Raw genomic sequence first — 21,976 nt, forward strand, 5'->3', positions numbered from 1 at the left:
TTTAGTCTGGTTGGGACCTGGTTTAGACCTGGTTTAGTCCTAGTTTAGACCTGGTTTAGACTTGGTTTAGACTTGGTTTAGACCTAGTTTAGACCTGGTTTGGATCCGTTTAGTCTGGTTTAGACCTGGTTTGGACCTGGTTTGGACCTGTTTAGTCTGGTTTAGACCTGGTTCAGTTTAGTTTTAGTCCTGGTTTAGTCTAAATGTATTCCTAATATATTTTTTGGTTTTGTTCTGTTCATTTTTTGACCTAGTTCTGTTCTTGTAGCCCTTCTTTAGTCCTGGTTTAATCCGGGTTTAGATCGGGTTTAGTTCTTCTTTAGTCATGGTTTTATCCCCTGTTTTCATCCTGATAAAAACTAGACTGAAATGCGTTTTTGACCTGTTTTAGTGCAGTCCTGGTTTGGTCCGAGCTATGTTCTTGTTTAAGGCCTTGGGTAGTCCTGGTTTAGTCCTGGTTTAGTCCTGGTTTAGTCCTGGTTTAGTCCTGGTTTTGGTCCAGTTTTCGTCAGACCAGGACAATGGCGTGGCGTTGGTCCAGAGAGCAGGAGTGTGAGAAATGTGACGAGAGACAATGTGAGTGAGCCAGCGTTTGTCACGAGAAGAGCTAAAACAGGACAAAAACAAGACTAAAACAGGACTAAAACAGGACTAAAACAGGACTAAAACAGGACTAAAACATGATCATGCCGCAAACTGCTTCAAGGCCAAAGAATCCAGCATTAGTCACAAGAAGAAAACAGAGCAGCGTGTGACGCTGATGGTGTTTTTCATGATCAGGACCAATGTGTCAAAGAAATGGCCATAAGAAGGGATAAACCAGACCTAAACCAGGTCTAAACCATGTCTGAACCAGACCTAAACCAGGTCTAAACTAGGCCTACACCAGGTCTAAACTACGTCTGAACCGGGTCTAAACCTGGTCTGAACCTGGTCTAAACCAGGTCTAAACCAGGTCTAAACCAGGCCTAAACTAGGCCTAAACCAGGTCTAAACCAGGTCTAAACCAGGTCTAAACTACGTATGAACCGGGTCTGAACCGGGTCTAAACCTGGTCTAAACCAGGTCTAAACCAGGCCTAAACCAGGCCTAAACCAGGTCTAAACCAGGTCTAAACCAGACCTAAACCAGGCCTAAACCAGGTCTAAACCAGGCCTAAACAAGGTCTAAACTACGTCTGAACCGGGTCTAAACCTGGTCTAAACCAGGTCCAAACCAGGTCCAAACCAGGTCTAAACTAGGCCTAAACCAGGCCTAAACCAGGTCTAAACCAGGTCTAAACCAGGCCTAAACCAGGTCTAAACCAGGTCCAAACCAGGTCTAAACCAGGCCTAAACCAGGTCCAAACCAGGTCTAAACCAGGTCTGAACCAGGTCTAAACCAGGTCCAAACCAGGTCTAAACCGGGTCCAAACCAGGTCTAAACCAGGCCTAAACCAGGCCTAAACCAGGCCTAAACCAGATCTAAACTAGGTCTAAACCAGGTCCAAACCGAGTCTAAAACAGGTCTAAACCAGGTCTAAACCCGGACTAAACCAGGTCTAAACCCGGACTAAACCAGGACCATAGCAGGTCTAAACCAAGTCCAAACCAGGTCCAAACCAGGACTAAACCAGGTCTAAGCCAGGTTCAAACCAGGACTAAACCAGAACTAAACCAGGTCTAAACCAGGTCCAAACCAGGACTAAACCAGAACTAAAACAGGACTAAACCAGGTCTAGAGCAGTTGATCCTTCTCTTCTCCTTCTCTCCTCCTCTTTCTCTTTTCCTCCTTCTTTTCTCCTCCTCCTTCTCTCCTCCTCCTTCTCTTCTCCTTGTCTCCTTCTCTCCACCTCCTTCTCTTTTCCTCCTTCTCTTCTTCTCCTCTTTCTCTTCTCCTCCATCTCATTCTTTCCTTCACACTTTCTCCTGGACTCGAGCCACGTCTTTGTCCTGATCTGAAACAAGCTCAGACTCAGTCCAAACGTTTCATCTCAGACGTTCAGACCATTTTCTGAGATCTCCTTCTCGTGCCTCTTAATCCTGCTGACGCTGGACCGACGCCAACGCTCTTTTGTCTTCATTGCAAACACTAATTCAATTTCACAATGTTTTTTACCCCACAATGTGAAACTTCTTTGCCAATGTTGGACGAGTTAAACCCAGGAAGTACAAAGACGTAAAGTCCAGAAGAAAAAAGGTATTATTCTTTTGCCCTTGATCGTGGTGTTGACTCGGGCATCGACTCGGGCGTCGACTCGGGCCTTGAATTGTAGCGTCGACTCGGGCGTTGACTCGGGCGTCGACTCACGCTTCGACTCACGCGTCGACTTTGGCCTGGACTCGGGCCTTGACTCGGGCATTGACTCGGGCGTCGAAGACCAGCCTTAAAACCAGGAGGACTTTCTCTGTGGTCAGACCTGAACTGTTCTGCTTCGTCACGTCCACACGGCGCCACAGTGGAGCGTTTAATGTTTCGTCCCTTAAAGCAGAACTAAGTCACATTTCAACCTTGTTAATCATCTTTTTAAATCCCTGTGATGGTCAAATATGTGTGTTTGGTGCATTTTGAAGTGCTCGTCGTCGGCCCCTGCTGTCGCTGGGCGGAAAAAAACAGCCTTGCAAACTCTCCTGAGAAACCCTGGCCCTTTCATAAAATATTGTGTTTTTTAAGTGATTAAACCGTCTTGTTTTAATGGACGAAAGAAACAATTGACAATGTATTATCACAAGAGACCTGCAGGGGGAGCTCTATCACAAAAACTACTAAAACTTCGTCTGTGTTTTTGTTTATTCTAATTGATTTTTCTTACTGTTTGACGGTTTTGGGATGAGGGAGATCAAATTGAGCACATGTGAAATCTTTTATTGATGTACGTTTTGTGTCCATGCTGTTTAAATCCTCTGCGTCGTCACTGCGTCACTTTCCTCGCTCTAACGCTGCTCTCTGTGTGTTTACGCCCACAGCTCAGCGCTCCATGGACGACGGCTCGTGGCAGGGAGACTTGGACCCGCCCATGTCCTACGGTAGGTTCGCACCTGTCGTTCTCACGCCGCGATCATAAATCATCACCGACTCGTTCTGAGCGTTTCTGTCTCAAATCACCTTCATTTAACGTGTTTACGTTAGCACGTCGGGGGAAGCTAGCTTTTGTTTGTTTCTCCATGGTAATTCTCTCTGCTGCCAGTAGATGAAGCGCTAACAAGTCCCAGAGGTTGTCAAAGTTCTGCTTTTCATGATTTGAGTAAAAGTACAGAAACGCATGGTTAAAAAATTCTCCAATACAAGTTAAAGTATTTCAGTGACATGTACTGTGAAAAGTACTTAAAGTCCATGTGACATGTCAAACACACAATTACCTGGAACCCAATGAACACATTTATATTTCAAATTTGACTCAACATTTTGCCCGTTTGTCCCAGTTTGACTGTTAGTGTAAAGTTTATAATTGTACTTCCTGGTTAGACACGAGCACAAATATGACATAGAGGTGATTCCACAGCTGTTACCTAGCAACCAGACTGTAAACAAGAGCCAAAGTCCACATAAATGACACAACAGTTCTGGTCTGACACACAATAAGACCATTAAACACCTTTATTTAGTCCAACCATGGTTTAAACTGTCTCTGTGTCGCACATTGATGACATCACAGAGGGACTCAGCTCTACGTCCTGTCATTTTGAACATGTTTTTTTCAAAGCGTCTTCACAAACTGCAACTTAACGCAAACAAAACTATGATAAATATTTACCAAAGATAAATGATCCTTTTTGTAATAAGACGTGACAGCGGTGCAGTGGGTTAAGGATTCGAGCAGTAACCAGCAGCTTGGCTGTTGGATTCTTCCAGTGTGTAGTGACCAGGTCCAAACCAGGACTAAACCAGCACTAAACCAGGTCCAAACCAGGTCTAAACCAGGTCTTAACCAGGTCTAAACCAGGCCTAAACCAGGTCTAAACCAGGACTAAACCAAGACTAAACTAGGACTAAAGCAGGACTAAACCAGGCCTAAACCAGGTCCAAACCAGGTCTAAATCAGGTTTAAACCAGGACTAAACCAGGACTAAACCAGGGCTAAACCAGGACTAAACCAGCACTAAACCAGGTCCAAACCAGCTCTAAACCAGGTCTTAACCAGGTCTAAACCAGGACTAAACCAAGACTAAACTAGGACTAAAGCAGGACTAAACCAGGCCTAAACCAGGTCTAAACCAGGTCTAAATCAGGTTTAAACCAGGACTAAACCAGGACTAAACCAGGACTAAACCAGGACTAAACCACGGCTAAACCAGGACTAAACCAGGTCTAAACCAGGACTAAACCAGGCCTAAACCAGGCCTAAACCAGGTCTAAACCAGGCCTAAGCCAGGACTAAACCAGGTCTAAACCACGACTAAACCAGGATTAAACCAGGTCTTAAATAAAAGTTCTACGGATAAACGTATCATCACATGATGCGGAGTAAAAGTGATGAAATATTTGGTGTAAAGCTGATATTTTGTCATTAGTGCCGCTCCGCTGCTCAGTTTATTTTGGAGTCTTTTGCTTTGACATTTGTGTTGCAGCTCAAACGTCTCACACTTGATTTGGACTGAAAATATTTAAAATGCATGAATTGATTTCCTTCATCGTCCTCGTTTCTTTCTCGTCTAAATTAATCGAACATCAACAGCCCAAAGTCGACTTTATGTTTATTTCATCTGAGCCGCGGGGAAGAATTACTTTCCTTTGGCTTTTGCTTTTAATCACTTTATTTGTGATTTAAAATGATGATTCGCAAATTGCTTTGATTTGATGATCTTTTAGTTCTGGTTTAGTCCTTTTTAGTCCTGGTTTAGTCCTGTTATAGTCCTGGTTTAGTCCTGGTTTAAACCTGGTTTAGTCCTGGTTTAGTCCTGGTTTAGTCCTGGTTCAGTCCTGGTTTAGTCCTGGTTTAGACCTGGTTTAATCCTGGTTTAGACCTGGTTTAGTTCTGGTTTAGTCTTGGTTTAGTCCTGGTTTAGACCTGGTTTAGTCCTGGTTTAGTCCTGGTTTAGTCCTGGTTTGGACCTGGTTTAGTCCTGGTTTAGTCCTGGTTTAGTCCTGGTTTAGACATGGTTTAGTCCTGGTTTAGACTTGGTTAAGTCCTGGTTTAGTCCTGGTTTGGACCTGGTTTAGTCCTGGTTTAGACCTGGTTTAATCCTGGTTTAGACCTGGTTTAGTTCTGATTTAGTCCTGGTTTAGTCCTGATTTAGACCTGGTTTAGTTCTGGTTTATTCCTGGTTTAGTCCTGGTTTAGACCTGGTTTAGTCCTGGTTTAATCCTGGTTTAGACCTGGTTTAGTCCTGGTTTAATCCTGGTTTAGACCTGGTTTAGTCCTGATTTCATCCTGGTTTAGTCCTGGTTTAGTCCTGATTTCCTCCTCCACATTATTTCCTCTGCACATTTGACAGACAAAGCGCTGTCAGTGAAACAACATCTGATCTGAGTTTGTTTATTTGTTATTCCCGTGTAAACTGAGTCCAGTTTCTTAGTTCAGATCGATCTGGTTTGAACACGTCACGACATCACGTTCTTTCAAGCAATCGAAACTTCGGTCTTCACCTCGATCAGAACGTTAGAAAAAACAACAAAGAAGGGAAAAGCAACAGTTTCACGTGTTTTGACTTTTACAGAAATGTCACACTGAAATATGACATTCTTTTAGTTTGTTTCTGCCGCTGTCGCTTCATTTGAGGTTACTGTCGAGTCAAACGTCGCTCATTTCCACGCTACATTGTTGTTTTCCTCGATCGGAACTTTAAACCCTAAACCAAAATGGCCTCCTGTTGCATGTTCTTCCAGGTCACGCCTTTTCCGCAGTTTGTTTGTCTGTTTTTGACTTTTTAGCTTAATCCAAAAAGCTAGAATTGGACTGAAAACAGCCCAAATCACAGACAAAAACTCCCTGAGGCTAAAACACCTGATGACAAAGTTAAGACCGTCAAGAGCAAGTTTAAAGTGACGATGTTCAAAATCGTGACATTATTTGTTATATTTATACCTGTTGTACACATATATGATAGTTTTACGCAAATTGAGCAGGTATTTGTGGAGAAAACGTTGAAAAATGTGTAGAAAATGACAGGAAGTGACATCACACCAGGGAAAGGAAGTGACATAACAGCAGGGACATTCCAGTCAAAGTTTATGCAGAATTTACACGAAAGAAACAACTTTTTGGACTCTAAACATTAATTCAACAAAATAAAGTCGCTCTCAGATATTTTTATTTGTCAAATAGTCTCTGGTGTCTAGTGTTGGGACGAGGGGACGAGGGGTTCTAGTCTCTGGTGTCTCGTGAAGGGACGAGGGGACGAGGGGTTCTAGTCTCTGGTGTCTAGTGTTGGGACAAGGGGTTCCAATCTCTGGTGTCTAGTGTGGGGACGAGGGGACAAGGGGTTCTAGTCTCTGGTGTCTAGTGAGGGGACGAGGGGTTCCAATCTCTAGTCTCTAGTGTGGGGACGAGGGGACAAGGGCTTCTAGTCTCTGGTGTCTAGTGAGGGGACGAGGGATTCCAATCTCTGGTGTCTAGTGTGGGGACGAGGGGACAAGAGGTTCCAGTCTCTGGTGTCTAGTGTTGGGATGAGGGGACGAGGGGTTCTAGTCTTTGGTGTCTCGTGAAGGGACGAGGGGACGAGGGGTTCTAGTCTCTGGTGTCTAGTGTGGGGACGAGGGGACAAGGGGTTCTAGTCTCTGGTGTCTAGTGAGGGGACGAGGGGTTCCAATCTCTAGTGTCTAGTGTGGGGACGAGGGGACAAGGGCTTCTAGTCTCTGGTGTCTAGTGAGGGAACGAGGGATTCCAATCTCTGGTGTCTAGTGTGGGGACGAGGGGACAAGAGGTTCCAGTCTCTGGTGTCTAGTGAGGGGACGAGGGGTTCTAGTCTTTGGTGTCTCGTGAAGGGACGAGGGGACGAGGGGTTCTAGTCTCTGGTGTCTAGTGTGGGGACGAGGGGTTCCAATCTCTGGTGTCTAGTGTGGGGACGAGGGGACAACGGGTTCTAGTCTCTGGTGTCTAGTGAGGGGACGAGGGGTTCCAATCTCTAGTGTCTAGTGTGGGGACGAGGGGACAAGGGGTTCTAGTCTCTGGTGTCTAGTGAGGGGACAAGGGATTCCAATCTCTGGTGTCTAGTGTGGGGACGAGGGGACAAGGGGTTCTAGTCTCTGGTGTCTAGTGTGGGGACGAGGGGTTCTAGTCTCTGGTGTCTAGTGTGGGGACGAGGGGTTCCAATCTCTGGTGTCTAGTGTGGGGACGAGGGGACAAGGGGTTGTAGTCTCTGGTGTCTAGTGAGGGGACGAGGGGTTCCAATCTCTGGTGTCTAGTGTGGGGACGAGGGGTTCTAGTCTCTGGTGTCTAGTGTGGGGACGACGGGTTCCAATCTTTGGTGTCTAGTGTGGGGACGAGGGGACAAGGGGTTCTAGTCTCTGGTGTCTAGTGTGGGGAGGAGGGGTTCTAGTCTTTGGTGTCTCGTGAAGGGACGAGGGGACGAGGGGTTCTAGTTTTTGGTGTCTAGTGAGGGGACGAGGGGTTCCAATCTTTGGTGTCTAGTGTGGGGACGAGGGGACAAGGGGTTCTAGTCTCTGGTGTCTAGTGTGGGGACGAGGGGACGAGGGGTTCTAGTCTCTGGTGTCTAGTGAGGGGACGAGGGGACGAGGGGGTTCTAGTCTCTGGTGTCTAGTGTGGGGACGAGGGGATGAGGGGTTTTAGTCTCTGGTGTCTAGTGAGGGGACGAGGGGTTCTAGTCTCTGGTGTCTAGTGAGGGGACGAGGGGACGAAGGGTTCTAGTTTCTGGTGTCTAGTGTGGGGACGAGGGGTTCTAGTCTCTGGTGTCCAGTGAGGGGACGAGGGGACGAAGGGTTCTAGTTTCTGGTGTCTAGTGTGGGGACGAGGGGTTCTAGTCTTTGGTGTCTAGTGTGAGGACGAGGGGACAAGGGGTTCTAGTCTTTGGTGTCTAGTGTTGGGACGAGGGGACGAGGGGTTCTAGTCTTTGGTGTCTAGTGTGGGGATGAGGGGTTCTAGTCTCTGGTGTCTAGTTTGTAGACGAGGGGACAAGGGGTTCTAGTCTTTGGTGTCTAGTGTGAGGACGAGGGGTTCTAGTCTCTGGTGTCTAGTTTGTAGACAAGGGGACGAGGGATTCTAGTCTTTGGTGTCTAGTGTGAGGACGAGGGGACGAAGGTTCAGGAGAAGCTGACGGGGCAAACGGGGCGGAGCTCTCAGGAGTCGTGAAGACCTTGTGTCGAACGATCTGAGAGAAGTATAACTGACCATCAAATATATAATAATGGTCTGGATTGGAGGGAGAAGACAAAATAAAGGCCTTCGTCGGCGGAAAGAAGAATGCGGGAAGTAATTTAAGAAAGGAATAAAGCTCTAAAGCAGCTGGGGAAAACCTACACGCTGGAGCTAATTATTGAGTACAAGAGAGTCCAAGTTAGAGAACTATTAGAAGCACAAAAAGAGCTTTGGTCAGACGGATGCGGCGTCATTAGGACAGAAACGACTCAATCTTTCTGATATCGTGAATGAATGCAGAGGCAGAACCTTCACGAGAGCCTGGGAGTTTGACGACGTGTGGACGATTTCAATTTTACAGACGTCCGGCGCTAAAGCTAATCCCGCCGGGGCGAGAAACACAATTACAGAGTCTGGGAACGGCCGCGTCGGGGATGAAATGTCCTGTTTTCCTCTTTTCTGAACGAATGAAGCGCAAACGGCGAGACGTACGCTCGACGATCGCGCCTAAACATCGGATGGATAACACGGAAAGAGCACACGCGACGCTGTGGGACAACCGGGGCCCGTGAACAGACACTCGCGGCCCACGTGTACCCCATAAATGATCCAGGTTTTCCTCGACTGAATCCCACGGAAAACATGTCCAACTTCTTCAACGTTCTTTAGATCATCCAGTCAGCATCAGCTCTATGACGTTTTCAGACGCACATGGATTCCAGTCGCGTAGATCCTTCTCGACTCGACCTTTTTTAATCTAAAACTGTTAAAGTGGCGTAGTTTGTCGCCAGCTTTACTCAAGGTCCCTGTCAAACCAATCCCGCACGACTTTCCGTCAAAGCAAGCGACAACGGGCATTTTGGATCGTCTCAAAAGCGTCGATCTGGTTCTTTTTTCCCGCTAAAATCCCTGGTACTGTCCGGGTTTAGTCCGGGTTTAGTCTTTTTGAGACCTGGTGACGTAGTCCGGCCGGAGAAATGGTTCAGACCTCGTTTTTAAGTCCCATTTACACCCAGATGTTGTCAATATCTCGACGGTGCGGGTCTTCTCCTGGACCGTGAAGCGTGCGCGGCCCTATCTCGCGTCGTCCCCCGAGCGCAGCCCCCTCTTTGGCCCGGGCACAGTTCCATATCAGATCCGGTCCCAAAGCCACGGCTCAGATTAGGACGAAGGGGAAAGTCCACATCTCATTAGTCACGGCGACACCTGAGAGTCACAGAAGCTCCTGTTCAACTGTTATCGAAACCAGCTTTGGTCCTGGTTTAGGTCCTGCTTTAGGTCCTGTTCAACTGTTATCGAGACCAGCTTTAGTCGTGGTTTAGGTCCTGCTTTAGGTCCTGTTCAACTGTTATCGAGACCAGCTTTAGTCCTGGTTTAGGTCCTGCTTTAGGTCCTGTTCAACTGTTATCGTGACCAGCTTTGGTCCTGGTTTAGGTCCTGCTTTAGGTCCTGTTCAACTGTTATCGAGACCAGCTTTAGTCCTGGTTTAGGTCCTGCTTTAGGTCCTGTTCAACTGTTATCGAAACCAGCTTTGGTCCTGGTTTAGGTCCTGCTTTAGGTCCTGTTCAACTTTTATCGTGACCAGCTTTGGTCCTGGTTTAGGTCCTGCTTTATGTCCTGTTCAACTGTTATCTAGACCAGCTTTAGTCCTGGTTTAGGTCCTGCTTTAGGTCCTGTTCAACTGTTATCGAGACCAGCTTTAGTCCTGGTTTAGGTCCTGGTTTAGGTCCTGCTTTAGGTCCTGTTCAACTCTTATCGTGACCAGCTTTGGTCCTGGTTTAGGTCCTGCTTTAGGTCCTGTTCAACTGTTATCTAGACCAGCTTTAGTCCTGGTTTAGGTCCTGCTTTAGGTCCTGTTCAACTGTTATCGAGACCAGCTTTAGTCCTGGTTTAGGTCCTGCTTTAGGTCCTGTTCAACTGTTATCGTGACCAGCTTTGGTCCTGGTTTAGGTCCTGCTTTAGGTCCTGTTCAACTGTTATCGAGACCAGCTTTTGTCCTGGTTTAGGTCCTGCTTTAGGTCCTGTTCAACTGTTATCGAGACCAGCTTTAGTCCTGGTTTAGGTCCTGCTTTAGGTCCTGTTCAACTGTTATCGAGACCAGCTTTAGTCCTGGTTTAGGTCCTGCTTTAGGTCCTGTTCAACTGTTATCTAGACCAGCTTTAGTCCTGGTTTAGGTCCTGCTTTAGGTCCTGTTCAACTGTTATCGAGACCAGCTTTAGTCCTGGTTTAGGTCCTGCTTTAGGTCCTGTTCAACTGTTATCGAGACCAGCTTTAGTCCTGGTTTAGGTCCTGCTTTAGATCCTGTTCAACTATTATCTAGATCAGCTTTAGTCCTGGTTTAGGTCCTGCTTTAGGTCCTGTTCAACTGTTATCTAGACCAGCTTTAGTCCTGCTTTAGGTCCTGTTCAACTGTTATCTAGACCAGCTTTAGTCCTGGTTTAGGTCCTGCTTTAGGTCCTGTTCAACTGTTATCTAGACCAGCTTTAGTCCTGGTTTAGGTCTTCTCAGGGTATTCTTTATAATGTGTCTCTTTGTAGTTGCACAAATACTTTTAATATTAATACTTATTGTTTTATTCTGTGTTTTGTGAAGCACTTTGTGACTTCTGTCTGTGAAAGGTGCTATATAAATAAAATTGACTTACTTTTCTCTCGTACATTTCGTGGAGTTTAGAATACATTTATACTGTCACCTATGTTTTTTTTTTTGTTTTTTTTTTTGGTTTGGTACTGCTTTAGTCCTGGTTTAGGTCTTTGTTTAGTCCTGGTTCAGCTTTAGTTTAGACCTGGTTTAGCTTTAGTTTAGACCTGGTTTAGCTTTAGTTTAAACTCGGTTTAGCTCTAGTTTAGACCTGGTTTAGCTCTAGTTTAGACCTGGTTTAGCTCTAGTTTAGAGCTGGTTTTGCTCTAGTTTAGACCTGTTTTAGATCTAGTTTAGACCCGGTTTAGCTCTAGTTTAGATGTGGTTAGATGCTAGATCTAAAATGGACTTTTAACCATGATATAAGTGTTTTATCTCTGGTTTACTCTCACTCAGCGCTCTTTAGTCTCTGCTTTAGAGACTCTATTCAACCGTAAATCAGCTCCGTCTTTTCTTTTATTGAGTCTTTTTAGGTCAATATTGAGACTTAGAATGTCCAAAAAAGAATGATCGCGTCGTCAGGACGATGTCGCAAACGCACCATGTGTCGCTTTAATCCGTTTGTCGTGTGTTTTTGGATCTGAATCTTCTGGTTTGAACCTGTCCTGCTTTTGTCCTGTGTTTGACATCATTTAGGACTTGTTTAGGACTGGTTTAGTTCTGCTCTAGTCCTGGTTTAGTCCTGTTCTCGTCTTTGTTCCGATTTGGTTTAGTCCTGGTTAGTCTTGACGTAGTTTATTCCTGGTTCATCATTAAAGTGTTAAGATCTTATTTTGTCATAATTTAGACCTTTTTTCGGCTCTAGTCCTGGTTTAGTCCTGGTTTAGTCCTGGTTTAGTCCTGGTTTAAATCTTGTTTAGTCCTCGTTTAGTTCGGCTCTAGTTCTGGTTTAGATCTGGTTTAGTCCTGGTTTAGTTCTGCTCTAGTCCTGGTTTAGTCCTGCTCTAGTCCTGGTTTAGGCCGGCTCTAGTCCTGGTTTGGATCTGGTTTAGTCCTGGTTTAGTCCTGGTTTAGATCTGGTTTAGACCTGGTTTAGTCCTGCTTTAGATCTGGTTTAGTCCTGGTTTAGATCTGGTTTAGTCCTGGTTTAGTTCTGCTCTAGTCCTGGTTTGGACCCAGTTTGGATTGAACACAACCAGGAGCTTTTCTGTCATTTTCCTCACACTTCCCGACGCCGGCGCTGGAATGGAGTCAGCGGTGATTAGCCTTATCAGCCGCGCACCTGCCGATCGCTCCGACAGGGGCCAAGGACGGGGCGGCGCGGATCAGAACTGAACCAGGACCAGATCGTGTCCGGGACCAGGACCGGTGCCATGTGCCATGCGGTCTTATAATCCCGGGCACCTTTGTTCCAGGACAAAAGAAGAGTTTGAATAAAGCAGGTGTGAGGACAAAGGCAGGTGCAGTGGGCCTGCGCGGCCACAGGGGGCGCTGTCACAGGACGGGGAGCGCTTTGATTCAGTCCAGATGTGCGGCGTTAAAGCAGTCTGGACTCGGTTGTTCTGGTCCTGGTTTGAGCCCAGTTTAGTCCAGATCTAGACTTGGTTTGGACCTGGTCTTGTCCCGGTTTGGCCCTGGTTTGGTCCTGGTTTGGTCCAGTTTAGTCTTAATCTAGACTTGTTTTGGACCTGGTCTTATCCTGGTCTTGTCCTGGTCTTGTCCTGGTCTTGTCCTGGTCTTGTCCTGGTTTGGTCCTGGTTTGGTCCTGGTCTTGTCCTGGTTTGGTCCTGGTTTGGTCCTGGTTTGGTCCTGGTTTGGTCCAGTTTAGTCTTAATCTAGACTTGTTTTGGACCTGGTCTTATCCTGGTCTTGTCCTGGTCTTGTCCTGGTCTTGTCCTGGTCTTGTCCTGGTCTTGTCCTGGTTTGGTCCTGGTTTGGTCCTGGTCTTGTCCTGGTTTGGTCCTGGTTTGGTCCTGGTTTGGCCCTGGTTTGGTCCTGGTTTGGTCCAGTTTAGTCTTAATCTAGACTTGTTTTGGACCTGGTCTTATCCTGGTCTTGTCCTGGTCTTGTCCTGGTCTTGTCCTGGTCTTGTCCTGGTCTTGTCCTGGTCTTGTCCTGGTTTGGTCCTGGTCTTATCCTGGTCTTGTCCTGGTCTTGTCCTGGTCTTGTCCTGGTTTGGTCCTGGTTTGGTCCTGGTCTTATCCTGGTTTGGTCCTGGTTTGGTCCTGGTCTTGTCCTGGTTTGGTCCTGGTTTGGTCCTGGTCTTGTCCTGGTTTGGTCCTGGTCTTATCCTGGTTTGGTCCTGGTTTGGTCCTCGTCTTGTCCTGGTCTTGTCCTGGTTTGGTCCTGGTTTGGTCCTGGTTTGGTCCTGGTCTTGTCCTGGTCTTGTCCTGGTTTGGTCCTGGTGTCATGTGCCACACACACACACACACACTCACAGAGAGAGAGAAACACAACAACAAACAAACAGCCAATGAAAAGAAATGTCCCAAGTCCAAAGTCTGGTCCGTTTTCAATTTAAGTCTGAATGTTGGTCCAGTTTCTTCTGGTTGGTGCAGTTTGTGTCTTTTCCTGAGCAGAAGCAGCAGCTCTGACCTGCAGCTCTGACCTGCAGCTCTGACCTGCAGCTCTGACCTGCAGCTCTGACCTGCAGCTCTGACCACTTTACCCCCTGGACCTGCAGCTCTGACCACTTAAACCCCTTGACCAGCAGCTCTGACCACTTAAACCCCTTGACCAGCAGCTCTGACCACTTAAACCCCTTGACCAGCAGCTCTGACCACTTAAACCCCTTGACCAGCAGCTCTGACCACTGGAGTTCCTCGTGTCGCAGTCTCAGAGCCTCTGCACCAAAGTGACAAACTCCTCCTGCTCGGCCTCAGCGGAGCCGTAAAACAAACGTCCAGATCCTCCACTGCCCGAGGTCAGAGATGTCCTCGCTCTGGACACGGAGACAAAGCAGAGGGGGGAGGAAGGGGGGAGGGAGAGAGGGGAGAGAGAGGGAGTGTGGAGCGAAGGAAACAAGGAGAGGAACAAATGGGGGTAAAGAGACAAGAAAAGAGGAGGTAAGGAGGGAGGGAGGAGAAACAAACTGGAGAGAGAGTGAGGGAGGGAGGAATAAAGAAAGGGAAGAGAAGTAAAGCGAGGGAACAGAGACGAGGAGAGAGGAAGAAGAGGGAGAAATAAAAAGGAGGGACAAGAAAGGAGGAGGGAGATTAGTAGGCGAGATTGGAGAGAGGAAACAACAAGAGGGAAGAGGAGACGAGGGGAAAGGAGACGAGGGAAGAGGAGAGAAAAGCTGCCCAACTGTGAAATTAATTGAAGTTGTGATCCGAGGGTCTGTGGACCAGCATTTGGCCTGAGGAGTTGAGCAGGAGCAGAGGGGGGGAGAGGAGGGAGGAGAGAGAGGAGGGAGAGAGAGGGAGAGGAGGGAGGAGAGAGAGGAGGGAGAGAGAGGGAGAGAGGAGAGAGAGGAGGGAGAGGAGGGAGAGGAGGGGAGAGAGGAAGAGCGAGAGAGAGGAGGGAGAGGAAGAGCGAGAGAGGGAAGAGAGAGGGAGAGAGGACAGGAAGAGGAGGGAAAGAGAGAGGAGGGAGAGAGGGGAGAGAGGGAAGAGGGGAGAGGAGAGAGAGGGGGGAGAGGAAGAGCAAAGGAGGGAGAGTAGGGAGAGAGAGAGGAGGGAGAGAGAGGAGGGGAGAGGAAGAGAGCGGGAGAGAGGAGAGAGGAGAGGAGGGAGGGAGGGAGAGAGGGAGAGAGGAGGGGAGAGGAAGAGCGAGGGAGGGAGGAGAGAGAGAGGGAGGGAGGAGAGGAAGAGAGCGGGAGAGAGGAGAGCAGGGAGAGGAGGGAGAGAGGGAGAGAGGAGGGGAAAGAGGAGGGAGAGGAGGGAGGAGAGAGAGGGCGGAGAGGAGGAAAGAGAGAGGAGGGGAGAAGGAGAGAAGGGAGAGAGAGAGTGGAAGGGGAGAGAGGAGAGTAAGCGGAGCCGTCGGCCGGAGAAAAGGGCGATAATGACAAGATGTCCGACACACCGCGAGGCTCCTAATGACATGTTCCAGGTCAGGGGTTCTCAAGCTGCGGCGCGCGGCCCTCGGGTGGTTACAGGGGCCAAATCCACAGGTGGCGGCGGGAGACCCTCCGGCGCCCTCTGTCAGCCGAACGTGTAAACGCCCGGGACGATGGATTTTTTTTTTTTCATTTTCAAAGAGGAACTATTTTTAAGAAAGTGTTTGTAACTTCCAATTGAAAAGGGCGAGAAAACTCTTCAGAGACAAGAGAAGGCACAAAAATCCTGCTAAAACGCCCAATTTCTTACTATTTTTGAGTTCCGAGTTTCCATTGATAACTCGGTAGTGATTTTTTCCCCGTTAAGCTCTAACAATTTAGTCAGATTTTCCTCAAACGCCTGTGGAAAATGACCTTGAATTCGATCTGAAGCTGTTTCTGAAGCATTTTGAGCCAACGCTCTGAGCTTTTGGCCTCTGACTCGCTCTGATTACAAGTACCAGAAGAACGTGAAAGCTCACAGAGGAAGGAACAGCCTCGCAGAGGGAGGAACGGGCCTCGAAGAGGGAGGAACGGCCTCGCAGAGGGAGGAACGGGAGGAACGGCCTCGCAGAGGGAGGAACGGCCACGCAGAGGGAGGAACGGGAGGAACAGGAACGGCCTCGCAGAGGGAGGAACGGCCTCGCAGAGGGAGGAACGGCTTCGCAGAGGGAGGAACGGCCTCGCAGAGGGAGGAACGGGAGGAACGGCCTCGCAGAGGTCGTTACGTTTTGACCGTTCACATGTCAAAGCTGAATCCACTGAAACGCCGGACGCTCCATCGTTCTCTCGTCAGCGCTCGATGGTTCTCCCGTCAACGCTCGATGGTTCTCCCGTCAGCGCTCGATGGTTCTCCCGTCAGCGCTCGATGGTTCTCCCGTCAGCGCTCGATGGTTCTCCCGTCAGCGCTCGATGGTTCTCCCGTCAGCGCTCCATCGTTCTCTCGTCAGCGCTCGATGGTTCTCCCGTCAGCGCTCGATGGTTCTCCCGTCAGCGCTCGATGGTTCTCCCGTCAGCGCTCGATGGTTTTCCCGATGGTTCTCCCTTTAGCGCTCGATGGTTCTCCCATCAGCGCTCGATGATTCTCTCGTCAGCGCGTCAGCGATCGATGGTTCTCTCGTCAGCGCTCGATGGTTCTCCCGTCAGCGCTCGATGGTTCTCCCGTCAGCGCTCGATGGTTCTCTCGTCAGCTGCTGGAGACTCGTGAGCCCCGGAGCTTCATCTCGACACGATGAGACGTTTCAGCTTGACTCTTTTCCTTGGAGCTCTGGACATATGGACTTAGACCGGGTTTTAATCCCTGAAGTCCAGTCCCAGTTTGAGTCTGGACCCCGCGGTTCTCGACGTGAGGCTCCGGCCCATTTAAAGTCCTCCGGCTCAACCAGGTCAAACTGCAGCGGGACTCAAACCCGAGGAGCCGGAACTCATCGTGAACGTGACAAACACAAAACTCTTTCTGCTGATGTCGTCTGGTTATTTCCTCCTGAACAGTTTGAGTTCCGACTTCAGAGCGTTGAAACTGAAGTATTCTGTGTTTGACTCATGCTGATCTTTAGGCTAAAGGAATGTAGCGGTGAAACAGATTCATCCTCGTGTTGAATATGAGAACGTCAGATGTGACTTGAAACTCACGTTTACTCACTCAAAACTACTATTTGTGTTTGTTGTTAGTGTTTTAATACGTCACAATCGATCTCGAACGTAAAGTGTGAATCCCTCGACCAGCTCCAAGATTGACCAATTTGAGTGCCGCTTTAGGTCGTTCCAGGTTGTTGTAGGTCGTTCCAGATAGTTTTAGGTCGTTCCAGATCGTTTTAGGTAGTTCCAGGTTGTTGTAGGTTGTTCCAGATTGTTTTAGGTCGTTCCAGGTCGTTTTAGGTCGTTCCAGGTTGTTGTAGGTCGTTCCAGATCGTTTTAGGTAGTTCCAGGTTGTTGTAGGTCGTTCCCGATTGTTTTAGGTCGTTCCAGGTCGTTCCAGGTTGTTGTAGGTCGTTCCAGATCGTTTTAGGTAGTTCCAGGTTGTTGTAGGTCGTTCCCGATTGTTTTAGGTCGTTCCAGGTCGTTCCAGGTTGTTGTAGGTCGTTCCAGATCGTTTTAAGTCGTTCCAGATCGTTTTAGGTCGTTCCAGGTTGTTGTAGGTCGTTCCAGATCGTTTTAGGTCGTTCCAGGTCGTTCCAGATCCTTTTAGGTCGTTCCAGGTCGTTCTAGGTTTTGTAGGTCGTTCCAGGCCATTTTTGGTTGGTCCAGGTTCTTGTAGGTCATTCTAGATTGTTGCAGGTAATTCCAGGTCATTCCAGGTTGTTGTAGGTCATTCAAGGTTGTTCCAGGTTGTTGTTGGTCGTTCAAGGTCGTTCCAGGTCGTTCCAGGTTGTTCCAGGTTGTTGTTGGTCATTCAAGGTTGTTCCAGGTCGTTCCAGGTTGTTGTAGGTCGTTCCAGGTCATTCCGGGGCATTTAAGGTGCAGGTGCAACATTAGTCTTTGTTTTATCTTGATTTAATCTTTGTTGATTTATCCCATGAGCCACGTTCCCACTGGTTCACTTTGGATCAGCTTGGTACAGTCCAAAAGTGTCTCCAGTGTCTTAAAAGAACCGTGCGGGCGCATGACTTAAAGGTTGACTGGACGATTTTTTGGCCCAAATCTGAGTCTCATTTCCTCGTGGCGTGTTCTGCCGATTAGTCCTGCCACGTATCAATCATAGAACACACCTAACTGCTCACCTGCAGCCGCGTCCAGCTCGTCCCCATGAGCAGCACGTTTCCGCGTGTCTAAACGCGTTGATCCATCATAATATAGTTCCCTCAGTGTACGGGACAAAATGAAGACGGAGAAAGACAGTTCGAGCTGACTCATAAGAGACGGAAATCTACGGGAGACGAGAGATGCGATGCGATCCGTCGCGCTAATAAACAAACGCACGTGTGTGTTGTATCAGTCTGCACGGGGGAGTGCACACGCGCACTTCCACCTGAGTTCTCAAATCGTCCATTACGCCTTTAAAAGAACCGTGCGGGCACATGACTTAAAAGAACCGTGCGGGCACATGACTTAAAAGAACCGTGCGGGCACATGACTTAAAAGAACCGTGCGGGCACATGACTTAAAAGAACCGTGCGGGCACATGACTTAAAAGAACCGTGCGGGCACATGACTTAAAAGAACCGTGCGGGCACATGACTTAAAAGAACCATGCGGGCACATGACTTAAAAGAACCGTGCGGGCACATGACTTAAAAGAACCGTGCGGGCACATGATCACCATCAGACCCTGAGAGGTTCTAGCTCCGGTGGTCTCAGGAGGAGAGATCGCAGACTCAAGTATTTAAATCCTTCAAACATGTTTATCGTGTTGTTTGCTGCAGCGTGACATGAAAATGACTTTATCTTAGAAAGAGAAACATTTGCTCATTGTCAAAGTCAGACTTTACTCAGCTCTGCAGCTCAAATTGTATCATTTTTATGGACTTTGAGCAAGTTTTTATCAGAAAAAGCTGTTACATTCAATATTCAATTAAACAAATCTTTAAACAAAAAGTCGTTACTGCTGCAAAACCGTTCAAAACAAGCGATGGCACTCGCTTTGTCCAGAGCGAAATCAGATATTTCCAGGTCACAGTGCGTCTAGCATTAGCATTAGCATTAGTATGACATAAAGAGAGGTTCAAACGCGGCGTAGAGGCTTTGTAGAGAAGTCAAAGAAATGAGGCAAAACTGTTCCTTTGCACGCTAGGTTTAGCCACGCCCCTCACACAAAAAACTGGAATTATTTTTGTGAATCATTCCGTCGCATTTTTGCAGCATTTAATCATGTTTTTGTCGCTTTTAGTCACGTTTTTGTCGCTTTTAGTCTTGTTTTTGACGCTTTTCGTCACGTTTTTATTGCTTTTTGTCACATTTTTGTTGTTTTTAGTCACATTACGTCTTTTTGTGACTCGCTCAGATCGGCCTCATTATTAAAAAGTATAATTCAGGTACAATTCAGAGTTTATTTATTAATCCCTCGAGTTGCAGAAGCTTTCCGTAAAAACATGAACGTAACTGAGCCAAAGAGCTCCGAGTTGAACCGGTCGCACTTCAGTCCCGGTTCAGTCCCGGTTTGGAGGAAAGTGTCAGGACGCAGAGGACGCAGAGGAGAGCGGCGTTGACACACTTTTGTATTTAAAGTCGCGGATATTTCTCTGAAGCGCCGGCGAAATACCACGACCTTAAAGGAAACAGCCCGTCGCGTCCGGTGTCATCATTTAAACATGGGCGTCCGCCGTTCTCTTCATCGGGATCGTTTCACGCCCGGGCCTGACATTTACTTTGTCACTCACTGTCCATTCTTCAAAAGTTAGACTCGCCAATTAGTCCGGAGCGAGCACGGCGGGGGCGGGGCCGGGGGGATAGTGACCGCGGCGTGTTTTCTTTACGGCCTGTCGTGGAAATGCGCCGAAATGTGAATGTCAGTGTCAAGGAACAGGGTCAAGCGCGGCACAAACGTGAAGGTTTGAAGGCGCCCGGAGCGTTGAAACGGCATTAAACTCTTCCACGGGCCACGTTACGGGTCAGCTCTGTGGAACGGCGAGCCCAATCGCAGCAGAGAACGCGTTTCTGAGCAGTAAAAACATAAAAGGCAATAAGTTTAATGACAAACTGTGACGCGTTTGGCTTTAGGGATGCGCAAAAACATCAAAATACAGACATAGTATGATACAATATTTGCGGATAAAGTATTGATATTGATATAAAAGTGTTTATTTATTATATTTGACGAGATTATTTTCAGATATTCCTTAAATGTTGTTTGTTTGGAGAAAGGAAGCATAGAAAATGGACACATTAATCGTGAACTGATGCGGATTAGTCAGGCTAAATTAGCTTGTACCGCGGTGTGATAAGACTCGTTAGCGTTGTTAGCGTTTAGCATGTCTAGTAAACTAATGCTCAGCTGCCGCGATGGACGAGCTTCACGTAAAACTCGCAGAGAGTAAACGGGCTGTTTAGAGTCACAGGCAAAGTATTTCAGTTTGTGGCATTAAACCACTCGGATCTGTGCGCTAAACAGTTTAAACGCACTTCAGGGAGGAACGCGAGACCCCGCGTACGTTAAAGGATCCGAGATGACACTACATTTGTATTTATTTATTCATATATCACTCACTAGGGGGTGTAATAACCGAGGTTCCGTGTTTTTTATCTCGGAAAGTCAGGATTCTAAGTCTAAGAGCGCTAACTAGCACGTTCTGTTGTTAGCTAGTCGTTTGTTTTGCAACCAGCGTTAAATTAAACAGAAATGTCTTTTTGCACAAATCTGTTGCTGTAAATCAGATACCTGTAGACCAGATATTCCAAATTAAACACTGGGACATGCCCGGGCTGCGATGGGGGAAATAATATAATTGTAAAAAACGCAACACACCTCTTTTTGTGTGTGTTCTGGTGATTCTAAAGCCTCAAAAACAGCATGTCTCCCTCTTTACTGTTGGCGAGACTCAAAGTGAACAAAAAAAACCACAATTGGGACATGTTTTGGATGAAACTGGAAAAAATTTGAGGTCTGGTCACCCTAGTTGTCTGGTCACCCTAGTTGTTCGGTCACCCTTAATGTCTGTTCACCCTAGTTGTCGGGTCACCCTAAATGTCTGGTCACCCTAAATGTCTGGTCACCCTAGTTGTTCGGTCACCCTTAATGTCTGTTCACCCTAGTTGTCGGGTCACCCTAAATGTCTGGTCACCCTAAATGTCTGGTCACCCTAGTTGTCTGGTCACCCTAGTTGACTGGTCACCCTAGTTGTCTGGTCACCCTAGTTGTCTGGTCACCCTAGTTGTCTGGTCACCCTAGTTGACTGGTCACCCTAGTTGTCTGGTCACCCTAGTTGTCTGGTCATCCTAGTTGACTGGTCACCCTAGTTGTCTGGTCACCCTAGTTGACTGGTCACCCTAGTTGTCTGGTCACCCTAGTTGCCTGTTCACCCTAGTTGTCTGGTCACCCTAGTTGTCTGGTCACCCTAGTTGCCTGTTCACCCTAGTTGTCTGGTCACCCTAGTTGTCTGGTCACCCTAGTTGTCTGGTCACCCTAGTTGTCTGGTCACCCTAGTTGCCTGTTCACCCTAGTTGTCTGGTCACCCTAGTTGACTGGTCACCCTAGTTGTTTGGTCACCCTAAAGGTCTGGTCACCCTAGTTGTCCGGTCACCCTAAAGGTATGGTCACCCTATTTGTCCGGTCACCCTAGTTTTCTGGTCACCCTAGTTGTCTGTTGTCTGCCGACGTGAAGAAACAACAGTCAATCTGCACTTCGTGACTCCAGTCAAAGCATTTCAAAAGGAACGTCGTGATGAGATTGGTCGCATCATCGCAGGAGCAAAAGTGCGAAATCTGTGCAACAAAAAAAACGGTAAAACTGTTTGGGCGACCTGAGCAGAGCAAAGCGTTCGCGATGGAGTTTTCCACGAAACACGCGTTATTAAAAGCACTCTATCATTTTAATCTCCGACGCGCTTTTTCTTCCGTCGCCTCTAATTACAGGCGGCTCACACACGAGCGCACCATCTGCCCGCCAAAAGCCAGCGCAAACACCACGATATTACACGTGCTCCAGCGCCGATCCGCCCGTAATCCCTTTAAATTGGAGTTTGTTATCTACGTCGTACGAAACGGTTCACGCAATACAGACACAATACGACCAGCGCTATATGTTATTCATGAATTATTTATTACATTATGCACGCGGGACTGGGATATTGAGTTATTCATTGCTTTGTAACTATTATTTTCGCTAGTTCAGGCCTTTTAATGTTCACAGTACAAAAGAAGCTCAATTATATCACGTATAGAGTTTGAAAGGCAAAACTCTGATCATGATCTGAGTTCTGGAGTTCTCAGATTATTTAAAGTTGAAGTCTTTCCGATTGTGAACTCCTGAGCAGGTTTTGGCAAGGAAAATTATGCAAAAAAATAAGAAAAAAAGGGGCGAATTTATGTAGCAAAGACAAAAAGAGAAAGTTATTTTAAAATGCCACGTACTTTGGCTTCTAAGTCCAGATTTATGGCCGTCACACAACAAGAAAGAACACACCGCGCGACATACTAGCTAGTGCGACATGCTAGCTAGTGCGACATGCTAGAGTGACATGCTAGCGCGACA

General features: G+C 47.5%; 1 protein-coding gene across 2 annotated transcripts in view; it reads left to right on the top strand.

Annotated features, from left to right (window-relative positions):
• LOC140358031 (protein shisa-6-like) overlaps positions 1-21,976 on the top strand; it is an 89,897-nt gene that overhangs the window by 31,278 nt on the left and 36,643 nt on the right. For both annotated transcript variants that reach the window (XM_072442673.1, XM_072442674.1), the window contains exon 4: positions 2,946-3,005. In XM_072442673.1, coding sequence (XP_072298774.1) covers positions 2,946-3,005 — 60 coding nt within the window. The remainder of the gene's footprint in view (positions 1-2,945; positions 3,006-21,976) is intronic.

The sequence above is a fragment of the Eucyclogobius newberryi genome, unplaced genomic scaffold (genome assembly GCF_026437365.1).
Source record: "Eucyclogobius newberryi isolate DKJ021-1_F unplaced genomic scaffold, fEucNew1.0.hap1 SCAF_13, whole genome shotgun sequence".
Lineage (NCBI taxonomy): Eukaryota > Metazoa > Chordata > Actinopteri > Gobiiformes > Gobiidae > Eucyclogobius > Eucyclogobius newberryi.